This window comes from Nilaparvata lugens, chromosome X (assembly GCF_014356525.2).
Source record: "Nilaparvata lugens isolate BPH chromosome X, ASM1435652v1, whole genome shotgun sequence".
Taxonomy (NCBI): Eukaryota; Metazoa; Arthropoda; class Insecta; order Hemiptera; family Delphacidae; genus Nilaparvata; species Nilaparvata lugens.
In genome coordinates this window covers 17,671,967-17,688,183 of record NC_052518.1, presented here as the reverse complement: position 1 = coordinate 17,688,183, position 16,217 = coordinate 17,671,967, and the positions used below count along the sequence as shown (strand labels likewise).

Here is a 16,217-nt window from a genome sequence, read left to right as displayed (position 1 = left end):
GCAAATAACACGGATAATTGCCTTCTGCAGCCTAATCAAAGGCAAGAAATGAGATATATAAGTGGATGCCCAGCACGAAATACCATACCCAATTCTGGACTGCACAAATGCATAGTACATATTAGAGACAACATTACCGGGAAACAGATGCCTTATGTGATAGAATTTCCGCAGTATCAGAAAGAGAACCTGCTTCAGCTTCTTGATATGGAGCCTCCAAGTTAGAGTATCATCTAAAATTAACCCTAGGTACTTGATAGAATTGGTCCGGCAGACATCATCACAATTACAATTCCGCTGCCCCATCAAGCAATCCATATCATGATACCTGAGCGGGGTAGGGAGGTCAACCGAGGTAGACAAGGAAAAGCACATATACTTAGTTTTGTTCGAATTCAGAGCCAACCTGTTCATTCCAAACCACAAGCTAAGATCATTTAGATCTCTCTGCATCATATTGCACAAAATATGAGAATCCTTAGCAACATAAACCAGGGCTGTGTCATCAGCAAATGATGTAACACATCCCTTGAATTTATGGTTGAACAAGTCATTAATATAAACCAGAAATAGAACCGGGCCCAGTACAGATCCTTGGGGAACACCACAATTCAACAAAGTCAAAGTATTACTTTTTACTCCTTGCACTGTAACACATTGCTTTCTTCCACTCAGGTAAGAATGGAACCACTGGAGAATGTTTCCTCTAATTCCAGCCCTACGCAGTTTCTCCAGCAATATAGAGTGACAGACTGTGTCAAAGGCTTTTCTAATATCCAAGAAAAGGCCTGAGACCCTGCAGCCTTCTGGACTATTCAAACCTGTATAAATACCCTTCAAAAAGCAGTTCAATGCCATTTCGGTGCTTAAACCTTCCTGAAATCCAAACTGACATTCATGAATAAGTTTTGTCTTATCGAAAAATCTAATAAGGCGTTTCTTTACCAGTTTTTCAAAAATCTTTGAAAAAACTGAGAGAAGAGAGACTGGTCTGAAGTTACCTACATCATATTCATCACCACTTTTGTATATAGGTACAACCTTTGCAAATTTCAAATCAGAGGGAAACCTACCATTCATGATGCTACAATTAAATATATCGACTAGAACTGGAATAATAGGCACACATATTTCCTTGATGAGACGTGTCGAAAATTTATCTATTCCAGGGGACTTATGATCAGCTAAGGAATTGATCAAAGAACAGACTTCATAGTAGTGAATGGGCTCAAAGAAGAAGGATTTACTAGGTGTGTTATTTTTGAAAATATCATAATATAAAGCTGTAGCATCTTCACTGGGATTACAGATAGCATCAATTACATCTTTAGGTACATTTACAAAATATTCATTGAAAATATTAGCAATGGAGGGCAAGTCCCTAAACTCAATGCCATCCCTTTTAATAAAAGTTATGGATTTTTTCCTCGCTGAGGACATACCTGTTACATCATTTATAACTTTCCATTGCCTTTTAGCTGGCATCTGATTTATATTTTGATAATAGTCTTGCTTAGCTATTTCAATCCACTTTTTAATTTTACTACTGTAAACCTTTAAATGATTTTTAATTTTTATATTATGTGGGTTCCTACGAAATTTATTGTATAATTTGTCTCTATCATGTATTGCAACACATAGTCCATCAGTCATCCAAGGTTTGAGCTTTTTGAACTTCTGTTTTTTATACTTGTAATTTATAACTGTCTTAGCATTATCAACTGAGACATTTAGTACGTTAATAAATGATTTAAACTTGAAGTCCACATCGTTACTTGCAAAAACACTGCTCCAGTCATAATCGAATAATAAAGCTCTAAGATATTCATAATTAATTATTTCCTTGGTTCCCGTCCTAACATAATTCCTGCTGGCAACTCTTGAAATAGATAATGACACAGCCCTGTGGTCGCTGACATGAGTCTCAAAGACACCACTTTTTACATTATGGGTACCAGATGACTTCAAAAAGACATGATCTATACAAGTTGCACTCTCGTTTGTAACTCTAGTTTCAAAATTTACCATAGATTCAAAGCCATAACTATACATTACCTCTAGATATTTATCTGTTTTAATACTAATATTATCCAACAAATTGATATTTATATCTCCAATCAAAACTGTGTCCCCTGCTGGGAGAGAATTTAGAGCATTGTTGAGATTATCCAAAAATGAATCAACGTCATAGCCATGCCATCTATACAAACAGAGTATTGATAAGGAATAGTTACCAAGTGTAGCCCTAATTAAAACTGTGTCTGACCCCATGATATCGCAATCCAACCTCTTTACATTAACATTTTTTGTATTAACAAAAACCAAGATTCCAGATGCCCTAGAATAGTTGCTACAGGCTATATAGGTGCTATAGCCATCTAAAGAATACATAGACGCTTCCTCAGGTGACTGCAACCAGACTTCAGACAATACAATTATATCCGGCATATACTTCCAACAACTCAAGTAGGACATAAAAACGTCATAATTACAATGTAAACTTCGAATATTCTGGTGAAAAATTATAAAATCATTTACATCTGTTAATAAACTATTATTCACTTCATTTATGTTGCTATAAAATCTAAAATCATTACCCATTTTCAATGCAAATAATAATCACGTATCCTAAAACACCATTGTAATTCAGAAACCATACAAAAAAACAACTCCATGGACCATTCATACTCACACACGCACACTCGATCATCCAAAAAATAAAGAAATACATCTTGCCCGTAAGGGACGATCTAATTGAAAGAAAAATAAAAAAGAAAAAGACATACCCAGAACTACCAAGTAGCTCAAGCTTTTCAAACCACTACACAATGCAAATAATCCACTAACGACAATTAATAAATCTACTCTTAAATTCAATAATCATCACTCAACAAAATTTTTAAAATTACTCGTGTGTATAATCTAAGTATAGTGTATAATATAAGTTAATATTGTTATAATCACGGTAGGTGATAACTTTCGGTTTAGGTTTCGGTCTCTTAATGTTATCAACTGGGTAAATTAAGTCATGTGCTGAAAGACCTGGGAAAGGAGTTTGTCCATGGCTCACAGCTGATCTCCTATCAGCAACCGCTACGAGATCTAACAATGTGTCCGAGGTGGAAGTATGATGCGTGGCTTGGAGAGCCAGCAAGGTCATACCGTTCGCAAAAAACATAGTGGTCAGTTGTACTTTGTCATAAGTATCAGGCCCAAGAAGGTCAGTATTAAAGTCACCCATGATAGCCACATGTTCATAAGGCACCATCAGCTCCAACAGAACCTCCTCAAATTCGGACATAAAGCCAATGTGAGGGGGCCTATAGCATACCGAAATCAACATTTTTACTCCATTGCATTTTATTTCAAAAAACATGTATTCAGGCCTCGATGGACGGGAGTTATCTGATGAGAACTTATGAGAAGGCCGCAGAGTACGCTTTATGTACGCAGCAACCCCTCCACCATTCTTGTGCAAACGGTCATTGCGGATGATAACGAAGTCGTCAAGAGCAACGAGCCGACTGGGGACAGTTGGCTTGAGCCAGGTTTCAGTCACTAGTATAATATCGCAATCTCCACTGGAGAAAGTGCACCTGAACTCAACAATATTGCAAAGGATTGTGCGTTCACATGAGCAATCTTGAGTCGATCGGGATAGGGCGAGACAGCCTGCTTGAGGGAATTGGCGACATCAGCGCGGCCGCACCGTCATCCTGCCGCACCGACATTCAACGTGTCAGGGAGACTGCCTCGGAACAGTGAGGCGAAAGGGGGTGAGGGAACAGCCAGGCGCGGAATAGTAGCAAAATCAAAACACACCACATTCATACTAGCAAGCAATCACACAGGAGGAAAGCAGAGAAAGAAAGATAAAAAAAGACGATGAAAGAAATAAAATTAAGATGTTAATAATAATATTATGAAAATGGAGAGATGTACATTATGAAAACAAAGTAATGTACAGCACTAAGCAATGAGTCGGAACGCTAAAGTGCGAGATAAATTACTTTTAACACGGCTCTTTCTCGAAGACGGAGAGGTCCGATGCTCTATCCTCCACTAATCACTCCCACTACCTAGCAGCATTCTCCTTCTTTTGTGTCTGAGTGAGAGAGCTTTGTAACGCGACGCGGCAACACTCCCCTCCATCTATTGCTGGCAATGTTCCAAGTAGTGTACTGGTCAGCAGGTATATTGATTTGTGTATGTTACAGAGATGTTTTCATCACAAGAACATGAAGCAAATGACACGGCGCATCCAATTGTGCGCAGGATGTCCGTCTGTGTCTATGCTACAAACTGTGGAGGGTGAAATGGGTTTCTCCTCTTCATGTTAGAAGTAATTTATCTCGCACTTTAGCTATCTCGCAGGCTTGAGCTGTTCGGCTCGTATAAGATGAAATTGAGGTTCTAATTCGGTTTTTGTGATAATAATTGCGAAAGAGAAAACGAATGACAGATCAAACGTATTTCAGTTCAAGATTAGATACACAGTAAACTAGAAGACTGTGGGATGTCGATCAATGCGAGAGTCAAACGGAATGAAAGATAGTGTGAACCGAGTCCACTATTACAGATAACAGATAAGAGTGATCACGGCAATCCTCAGGTAAATAGAATAGATTGGGAGCAGAAGAAATATGAGAATGTAGTGTGAGAGAGAGTAGAAGAAAGAGAGAAGGAGAAAAGGAGAGAAATCCAATAATAAATTGATAAGTGAGAGGAGAAAAGTAATGAATAATAGTGGGAAGATAAACCACATGAAAGATAAATCAAATAGAATCTGTAATGTCATTAGATCATATTGTCAATTATTTTAGGCTATAAGAGTATATCATTTAAGTTGTAAGATAATTGTAAGATTCATCTTAAGAATATATTAAAACAGATTACTATCTACCTATTCTTGTGTTTTAGAAATAATTATCAATCATTAAATCGTACGGTATTATGGCAAACAAAGTATTTCATTATGGCGAACAAACCCAACTTTGATCTGATAAACTGTGTTACGTCTTATAAATGTGTCTCATATAAGACAGAACAAATTTTTACTCGATAGTGCAAAAACTCACAAAAATATCAAAATTTTATATCATATCAAAAAATTTAAAATTTCAGAAAAATATAAAATTAATAAGAAGAACAAAGAAAAGTAATAAATAAAAATATTTTTAAAAATCAGTGAAAAATGGAAAATGAATCAAATAATAATAAACCAATGATAAGTCTTTCACAGAAACATAGATAATACGATTTCTAAATTTAATTTCATAGTTCAGCTTCTACTAAATTTATCAGAAATTTCTCCGAAACATAATTCTATCCCCCTCCCTCCACTTTACCGTACCATCAACAGTCCAGGCGTTTGCTTAGCCCACACGAGCAGCCACCTCGCGAGAGAAGCTGTTCCGCTTCCGTGTGAGGTCCTCGCGGATGGTGATCGAGGACCCCTTTAGCTGCCGCCGCATGGAGAGAACGGCACGTTTTGTCTGATAACTGATAAACTTTACCAGTATCGGACGCGGCCTAGGTCGCGGCTCGTCGGGCCTTGGATCGACAACACGGCCGGAGCGATGGCATCGGTCAATCAGTGCAGGGTCTATATTCACGTTGAGCTTGTCACGGGCCCTCGCGTCCTCGCGAACGGCGACAACCTCAGCCGCAAGAGACTCCACTCTCGCCTCCAACGCCGACAATCGCGGTTCAAACGCTTGGATAAAGCGCGCGGAGATGGTATCTGCCAGTCGATCGAATAGCTTATCGACAACTTTATCTGGTCAGGAACTCGTCATCGGATAGGAATGCCGAGAATGTCTCTCGAGCCGCCCCTCCCCCCATCACCGTATCGCTTCCTCCTTTAGACGAAGAGGCAGAGGGGGCCGAATTCGACCGTTGATTTACTGGCACGGCTGGGCGCTTATCTCCTGCAGCAGCCTTATCAATCGAAGCCTGCGCCCTAGAACCGCTTCGTAGAGCTTTTGGCGATGGAAACATGTTGCTTGGATTTGAAAATTGCTCAATTGCGCAAGAGATATGAGGTGGATTGCAACAAGATTCGGTGATGAACACGATAACACCTTCACACACTATATATGAAAAAATCACGCTGATTCAATGAGAAAAACCGACTGAAACTACAATAGTTTTGAGGAGCGGAAACGAGACGCGTCAAGCTGCTTTCATAACTCTTATCTCACCAAGTAGTGAGTAGATAGTGTAGGCTTAGGACTTAACTAGACAGCAATCTCAATTTGTTAATCAGGTTTAACAGGAACAGTCATCATTCTGGCAATGATGAATTTAGTAAAAACCCCTTCTACCTAAGAGAGCTTGAGGTAGAGGAAGTAAATTCTCAACCTTGGATGGTAATGATAAAAATAAAAGATCATGAAATTTCCTTTAAGATTGACTAAGTTGCTTATATATCTGCGATTGAGTCCGATTTGTCAGGTAGTTTTGGATTGTCTGTCAGACCTACAGAAACAATCGGTTGATGCAAATAACTCAAAACTTAAGTGTGACAACTGTGCCCCTTACCTGTAATCCTGTAAAAGAAAATAAATTACGAAAGACTTGTTTGTTTTACCATATCAAAAATTGATTGGGCATAAGCTTTACAGATACATACACTAAGATGCACATACTTCACAAATTGAATAATTTTTTTTTAATAGTTGACATTATGATTAAAAAAAATAAAAATAGGCTCATAACTATCCTTGGTAAATTAAGAATATTTATACAAAATTTCAAGTAAATCAGTTAAGTAGATCAGATGTGATGAAGCGTCATTCGTGAATTTCCTATCCCGTGCGTGTATAAGCCAGTTCATTTAAAGTATATAGTTTCCTCCATAGCATAGATATTGAAAAAGGAGAAGATATCGATAGAAAAAGATAGAAGATAAAGCCGTCGAATGCACTGTTTATCAATATTTTAAGCAAATTATAACAAACTGGAAGCTTGACTTATTGAAAATGTTATAATTAATTGCAGAGTTTAACAATTTAAGGGTTATGTATCGCAGGTCAGCCATTTATAGTACAGTAGGTAATGTTTATATGTATGCAACTTATATTGAAGTAATTTTCTATAACCATCCTCGGTAAATTAAGAATCTATATGCAATATTTCAAGTTTGTCATTTCATTGACTGAACTATTGTACCAAACCAAGAGTTTGTTACAGAAACTGTTATCAACTGATGAATTTCATTATATTTTTTCAGATCGCTGCTCACCTTTTAGAAAACGGAGCAGTTGAATCTGAAGCCGATTTTGAGATATATTATTCGGATGAAGAGGAAGAAGTGCCAAGCAAACCACCTACTAGATACGTGACCCGACCCAACGATCCTCTATCCGAGTCAGTATTTCTTTATATGCTTTTATTAGTTTGGTTTTTGTGCTTAACTTTTTAATTTTTCTATTTTTGTGCTCCAGAAAAACATTTTTTATTATTATGAAAACAGTCAAGATTTTCAAAAAACATTATTTCTACGATTACATTTTATTTTTAATTTACACAGTTGACTGTTTCAAAGATGTATTGTCATTTCTAATTATTAGAGATCGTAAGTTTGATGACTGAAATTGAAACTTGAGTTATGTGAGAATGAAACTGATTCTGAAACTGATTCTACTATTCAAGTAGAAAAGGCAATAAATATCGTGTTTCCATTTTTTATGCAACAAATCCACATCTCTGTTCTTTTATCATGATATATTTAAAGTGATCATTGATTAAATTTTTCCTAAATATTTTCTAATTATTTTTTTCGTATAAGAATTACGATTTTCCGATATTTCCATGTAATGTTTCCTATATACCGTATAATGATAAAGGATAAAGAGTACCGTAGTAATACAGGGTGATTCTTAATTATGGTAAAATAATTTGATACGTGATAGTAGAGGTAAAAATAAGAAAAAAAGTTCTTATAAACATATATCCATAAACGCTTCATTAGCGAGCTATACAGAGTGAAAGATTTCGCCCGGAATTCAGTTCCTCTGGTGAAATAAACCGATACTGAATTGTTTGGGGACTAGTTTTTGATAAACTTATACTGGATTTATATGGAAAAATATCTAAAAAATTGAATAAAACTAGTGTGGAAGCTGTGAGTAATTTTTGAGAAAAAAGTTGAAATAATATGCAAAAAATCTAAGTAGAAAAACACAGACTTCTACGTTTGATGTCCAATAACTTTCTTTAGTGACCAGTAAACAGATAATTTTTTTGCAATAAAAATTGTAGAGAATTTAATTCTGAAAATAATTATGTAAGTTGTGTAAACTAAATTTAAATAAAAGTTGAATAAAATGTATTCTTATGTAGTACATTACACCACGAAAATTTGCTGTTTTATGAGGAGAGAACTAATAACTCATAGGTTGTAGCTGATTGCAAATAAAATATTAGGTTTTTATGAAAAGTTTATTTTTATATGAAAGTAACATATCTGAATGATATTAAAGTTATACCAAAAGACTAAAGATGATGTTCAAAGTGACCTCCTTTGATGATTATACAATTACTCTGTATAGCATAATATATTACATTTGAGAGAATGTTTTCGTTTCTTGTGAAATATGTTTTCAAATCTTTATTTTATTATTTTGCATTTTCTTAGATGTCTGCTTCTGTTCTAATTTTATTTAAAACAAGTTAAGCTTACGATAATCTTATCTTTCTCCTACTCAAGATTCATCATATGCTAGTGGGTTTTCACTTACCGTATATTATTAATTTCTTGTTGATTTGTATTGTAAGGCTGAACTTTATTATGATTTTTGTAAATTTATGTATGTGTGTGAAAAAATTTGAATTTGAAATGCATCAAAACATTGGAAATCTGGCTTTTAATTATGCAAACACAAAGTTGTATCAAAATATGTCATTCTCGTATAATTCGCCCATTACTGATCATTTTTCTGAACCTTTGATGCATTTCAGGCTCGTTGCACACTCTCCTATAATTTTATTAAGAATATCTCTTATTCAAATCCATACTTGTGAAATCAAATCACATGTGTTAATTTTTTGTAAACATCACAATAATAAATGTAGATACAAACTTTAGTAATTTGCTAGATTTATTTAATTGTAAATGAGGTCCATTTCATTAAATATTTCATTCATTTACGATGGCTCTCATTGTGAAAACGAAATGGCGGAATAGAAAAAAGATATATATTTGGACAGCAAAATTAAGTGGAAAACTAGAAGCAATCGACACTTCTTCTTCCACGTAGTTTTTGTTTGTACTTTAATATAAATACCAGATTATTCTGATATGATATAAATACTTGATCAATACCTGAAATCACTTCTTATACATTTCTTGTTTGAAAACTTGTCTTTTCGGATTTTCCATCCCAAGCTGATATATTTATAATATAAATAAAAAATAAAAATCCAAGTACCCTTTTTTTTTAATTTTTATTTACCACGGGTTTGGTTATGATGTCATTTATACCTATTTATAATATGCATGAAAATGAACTGTAGTTGAAAATGTGCCAACAGTTGATGAATCCAGAAATGCCGAGTAATTGACACTGATATAGTTTAACTGTAGATGGAAATAAATGAGAAATTCCATCTTTTCAAATGCTTATAAGTGAATAATTATTATTCAGGGAAGATCTAAATTAAGACTTAATTTAGCCACTTGGTGGCTTTCACGGGGTGATTAACAGCATTTAATTTGGATGTTTGTTTAATAATAGTTAATTTCAACTATCTTACTGTAGTTACAACTACATTTAAGCTCAATCTATTTTTTTACAGTCCAAGAAACATCTACAACTCTCCCTCGGTGTGGATCGGAAACGTAACAACGAAGTACACAGAAGCACACCTCCGTAAAGTTTTTTCAGAGTAAGTCGAATGTAATTAAATTTTATTTTTGTAGCTTACTATAGTAAAATCGTTGAGGTGACCGTTGAAAGGATGAAATGTAGTTAAATTGATTAACTAGAACTCAGCATAACATCAAAAGACATTAATTTTGTCTTTTGCAAAAAAGTGCTGTTGTCTTTTCTTAAAAAATTGTACAGTATGAAATAATGTTCGGACATTTCTCAGAGGAAATTTCTCACTAAAGGTGAAATTCCCTAGTGACAGCTGGAGTGTACAACAGTACGACTCTAGCAGCGCGGTATTAACGGCTGTAGTCGTCACGGCTGTGGCCGGCAATAGCCTATATTCTAAAAGTGCGGCTAGAGCAGTCATGTCTTGAACACTATTTTCTTTAATCTTTCTTACAATTAACACTATTGAAATTCATTTGTAGAAAATAACTTTTAAAAAATATTAACCTTGTGCTGATTCTCTCCTGAATTAGTCCTTCACTTTTACATAATTTGCAGTTCAAAATTATTCTTATGAACCAGCATTTTGAGTTTGGGTTTAAATACTAGATTAAATAGAAAATTCCACTAAATTGTCAATCACTCTAGTAGAAAATATCGACTTATTCAACCGGGAACCGGCTTATTTCAACCGCGATAGAAAATAGAACATTCCTAAAAGCACAACTGATTATTGTTATCCTGTTATTAAACCTATGTACAGAGGGTTCCAAAAACTTTATACACTGATTGACAGTGAACGTGAGGAGAACAAAACATCGTACAACGATCAATCTTACTCTGTATTGTAGTTTAATGTTTTGTTAAAAGGTAGTGTGGCATGGGTTGCATGAATTCAAACTGTGAGGCCGTTTCAGACCGTTGTAAACTTTAAGGCTTTTCCAGACCGCCGTAGCGTCTTTGAGCGATATAGCAGGTATTCAAGCGTATTAATACGCGAGTAATGAACAGTTCCCACTAAAAAATATATTTTTTCATACATTTTGTATTTGATCAAAGTTCGAGTGTCATTTTTAAGCTCAGAGCGCATGTGCTGCCCAATATAAGGAGCGAAGGCTACGTTGGAAACCGCAGCATTGGCGAAGTTTATTATGAAGCGCCCATCGACGTGAGGCGATGCTACGCCGGTTTGAAATGAACAGATAGTTAAAGATTCAGATTCCTTTATTCATGTGATTAACAAAACAAAATTCAGCTTACGCTCTAGCGTTAAAAATAATTACCAGTAAGAGTAAAATACCATGACAATCATATTAACCTACAGACTGTAGAGAGTTCAATAATATTAAACAAAGAAGTATGATGAAATGTGCCAAAGGTGTGAGGTATTTATTGTAATGTTTTACATGTAACGGTGAAGTCTGAACCTTTAGTTGTCTATTCTCAGTAAGGGTATCAAGGATGCCCTCCCTTTCAATACTTCATCGTAGAATCCGTAAAAATTGGGAGATGAGTCTTTTAAAAGACATCGCTGATGGTGGGTAAAAAACGGCCTGCCAGTGCGTTACCAAGATATTTACTGTCAAAGTATGTATACATCTTTTTTGATCCATCTGCATTCATCCTGTATAGTTGGACTCTAAATGTGTAGTTATAGAACACTATTACAGAGCTCCTGTTAAGACTGAAGTGCTCATACTAGCAGACTAGTACTACTCGAGCCTCCTTTCTAGAGCCATAGTCGCGTCATAGCAATGGGTTTCCTTTACGTACATGCAAAGCAGTATGAGTAATAGTCGAGCGACCACAGCTGTGCGGCTAGAGCCGCTACAATCGTCACGTGACGTCCAATTCCTAAAGGGTCTTTACATTAGTCAAGTCCACTTCAATTCAAGTTTTGTCTAAAATGAATGTATTTTGCAGAGTTGAAGAAATATTTAAAGAACAAAAACTTGAAACCACTAGACCAATGTAGACCCTTATCCAAGTTTTGTTGACTGACTCAATTAGATGCTGAAAACGTTTGACTTTTAAATTTAACTTTAATCTCGAAGGTACAATCCAACCTACAAATGGTAAAATGAGATTAAAACAGTTGTCAGTCAATGTAGAATGTATAAAACAACTCAATAGAAAAGTATTATGCAAGAAAGTATGAATAAATCGTTGAGATTTATTAGTTTTTACTTTGGAGGTTATGAAAAACTTGAATTCAAGTAAACTTGTCTAATGTAAACCCTACTTGAGCGACGACTCCTGTGGCGTTGTATTAGAAAATTGTAGTCTATTACTGTAAACTATTGTAGTCTATATATATATGTCGACATAACCTCAATATATTGTAATGGGGTATTTAAATTATGGATATATTGGGGTTATATTATTTATGGTATTGTGATGGTATTGTAAGGTTGTGAGAACAACCCTAGACATTATGGTAACAATTTATAATAGGGGAATCGCTTGGCTTGCGAGAGGTTAAATTGATCTAACTCTATAACTCATGAGAAAGGAACTATATTTTAAAATAATAAACAAAACAGTTATATTTTGGAGAACTAAGTAATCGATTTAATCAAATTGTAACTCAAAATGAAACTGGAAACTTAAATAAAAATAATATTGAGAAAACTTTTTAAACAAACAATAGAATAATTACAGGATTTGCCTTCAATAAAAAAAGATGAATAATATATAATAATAAAATTGATAATATTAGCTCACTGAACTCACTGAACCAGGAAAATGGTGTCTCGGAAAAGAAGGGTAGAGCCGGGCCCGATTATCTGCAGTAGATAGCTCCAGGTCCCGTCCTCGTAACCGACTGACTAGAGCCTCTCATTTTTTCCATAATTTTACTTGTCATGAATTTTCACCGTCGTCAACAATTTATCTATTCATTGTGAAAATTCATGACAAATAATAAAAATTATGTAGTTCTATTACATCCCCGGGTCCCCCTAAACTTCGACCCGAAGTTATCGAAAAAACGGCATCTCTCTAAGTTAATTTTTACACATTTCAATAATATTTCAAAAATTAAAGTCAAAATTACCGCAAGCTAAAATTATTATTATTATTCACAATATTATTCTAATTGGATATTTATATGTAACATAACTTTCAATGAATACCTTAAATCTATGTGAGTGCCAATTCATAAGCTAAATGCAAGTGATATAAATTACATTATAGTGAACTAATTCATAAAAAATCAAACTTAGCCTAACACATCAATCAACTTCAAATCAACAATTCAATACATTCATATCTGAATAAGAATTGAATGGAAAAAATTTCAATTATATTGATGAATAAAATTAAACCTACAAAATCTACGAAAGTAATAAAATTGAATCATAATGCAAAAATTAAACATCAAGTCCGAATAGTATTCGAGTAAGCAAAATAATATTGTGGACCTTGAAAATAAGAATAATAATAATAATTGAAATAGTTTATCTTCTAATCTGGGAAAATATTTGAATCGATAGCATGAAAGAGTAAATGGATACAATAATAGTGAATAAGTAATTATTATTTGCATAGTTTCCTATATCCTAACCCATTATTTTAATGATTTCATTACATACTACTTTACTAAAACACAATATATTCTTAAAGCTCCTGTGGGTAGTCCACAATTGGAGTACGTTTCGGGACTCTCAGTTGATTTGCTTTCTTCTTAATATAATTTTTAAGACATAAATACAAGAATATAACAGTTATCAGTGTTTGCCAGACAATAATAATATAAATGATCAGTTTATTGTTCACCCCTAACAAATCAAAGTTATTTGGCATTTCAACATGATGGAAAATGTCTTCTGAGAATGAGTTGTGCTCTTCAAATTTTGAAAAATTCAAGTGCCAATTTTCATTTAAGATTTCCGAAAGGTTTAAGTACTGAGGCAGAGTCTCATGTTTAAGAATTGGGATGCTCAATTTAGATAAATTTGTCCACATGTGAGGAATTAAGTTATTAATAGCTGGAGAAGGATGGGAACGGGAGTCGCAAGGATAAAGAGTGCTTATCAGTACGTCGCCGTTGTCGTCTTGAAGTTCGCAGTTGCAAGGGATGTGGAGTGATAGGGTTCCTGGACTGTTGCTTGGGACCTCAGTTGTTGAGTTTTTACAGCGAATTGTCGTCTTTTTGCCGGTGTTGTGGAATAGGAAGGTGTCTTCTCGTAGGCGAGTGATTAGGGTTTGATTGTCAGTTGCTTTACAATCAAATTTGCAGACTTCTCGTAGCTCCGATACGTCTGCTTCTGATGTTAGAAGGTGGAGACAAGTGGCTTGGGTGGCGGAGTTCGACATCTTTTTCCTCGGAATCAAGCAGAGGCCTTTCTGCTTGAACTGGCAATCGTCTTCTTCGTCATCTGACAGGATTTGCAGTTTATTTTCTTCTCTAAGTATCAGGTGATGTTGGGAGGTCAAACGGCAGGTATGACCATTCCAATGAAGCGGGATAGATTGCAGGTGGAATAATGAAATAGTTGAATTTTTCTTCTTTATTGGTATTTTGAGGGTAACCAATAGTTCGTTGTCGGATTTTCTGCAGGATGTTAGTTTCAAGTTTCGAATTTTATCGTTGTCTTTTGTTGATATGGTGAAGTTTCTCTTGTTTATTTTCTTTTCGAGTTCTTGAAGTCGATTGTTTAGGTCTTCTTTTGAAATGACGTGATGAGAAAGTTGTTGATTGTAGCATCTCATGTCGATTTCATTGTAGTTGTTAGATAGAGTCATCATATACATGAAAATAGTAGTCCTCAGTTGTGTTTTCAGTACATCGGTTGTAGTATTCCCTTTCTGAAACTTATTCTGTTGGGTGAATGATTCTTGCCAAAGAATAAGGTCATGCTTCATGTTGTTCAATACTTTCTTCACGTTCTCTGCCATGCCGTTCATCTTGCGTGTGTTGTCTATCAATTCGACATGTTCAGCGTGAACGAAGTCTTGAAGATTACTGAGATGAGAAGTGATGTCGGTTTCGGTTTTCACGTATGCGCCCAATTCTTCGTCGGTAGCTACTCCGCAACACCAGTTTAGGACCGCCCCGATCGTATCGATAGAGCGTTCGCGGCGTGGTAGTCGATTTTCGCTCTCAGCTGGAGTGTTGTCGTCATCGCTGCCAATGTAAATGCCGTCTTGTAGTTGTAGAAGTTGCAGCTCCGTTCGATGAATCTGATCAAATACTGCACACTCCGATGAGGAAGGGAAAGGACATGAGTCAATTTTTAAAGGAGTACTCAGAAGGTTCCTCATAACAAATAAAGGATTTGACCTAGGAATACTGAATGTTATTGGAACTGTGGACTCGTAAAATACTACATTGTGAATTTCTTTAAATAGAGCTCCGTGAAAAAGAGAAATTTCTTGAGACAATACCGTACAACATATTTCTACAAATGCTAAGGAACAAAGTATTATGGTATTCATTTTAAAAATATTATATCAGTTAGTACTCTATATTAATCTATCAATGAACAGTTCGTATAAGATATCAATTTTATAAACAATAATTACTAGTAAAATCCCCAAAAACCCTACAAATAGATTATGTAAATGGTCAAATTAATAGCTATTTCTTATATTCCAATCGTAATCACTTACTGGAATTGATTATTTCATTAACATCAATACAGATAATATTGTTATTAAAATATACGTTTTCACATAAATAATCTTATAAATAAATAAATTATTATATCAAGAATCATCCGTTTCTGAAAAAGAGAAACATTTTATTACATACGAGTCAAGAAAATAATATTCAAGCATAAATCGTATTTGATGATTTTCAAATAGCATTCATTCATAAACAAAAACGTGAGAACAATTCACATCTTTTAATAATGAATCATCGTTAGAATGTCTAGTAAAATTGTCTATCAGAGCTCAATTATATTTCATTGTTTCATCGAAGTAGAAATCCAATCAATTAATTGATTGATTGAAAACTGCATACTATTGTGATTTGAGAATCATCTCGATATCTAGTCGTGAGAAAATGGATTTGATCGCTTCACAAGTCAATACTGATCTCGCAAACAAAATTCTCTAAAAATTCAGTTGTAAGCATGATATTGTTTTTCAATGATTTGGAAAATAAATAAATTACATGAATGTTTCATCTCGATTTCTTCTCATCAATTGTCTTTTAAATTAATGAAAGGCAAAGATTTAGGATGAGCGAGGTATAATTGCTAGCATAAAGAAAAGTGCTGGAATAAAGAATACAGTTAGACAATAGAACAATAAACACTTAATTGATGGGATCTCGTATGAAATATTTTTTCAATTTATCTACATGAAAAGCTACATTTTTATAAGTACCTCGTAGCGGAAAAAATATCTCATAGACTTCATCTGTTACTTTCTTTACTACTTCAT

At 34.6% G+C, this 16,217-nt stretch overlaps 1 protein-coding gene across 1 annotated transcript in view; it reads left to right on the top strand.

Moving 5' to 3' along the window:
• Positions 1 to 16,217, top strand: part of LOC111059040 — a 39,397-nt gene that overhangs the window by 11,764 nt on the left and 11,416 nt on the right. The window contains exons 5-6 of the mRNA XM_022346639.2: positions 7,235 to 7,371; positions 9,802 to 9,891. Of these exons, the coding sequence (XP_022202331.2) occupies positions 7,235 to 7,371; positions 9,802 to 9,891 (227 nt within the window). The remainder of the gene's footprint in view (positions 1 to 7,234; positions 7,372 to 9,801; positions 9,892 to 16,217) is intronic.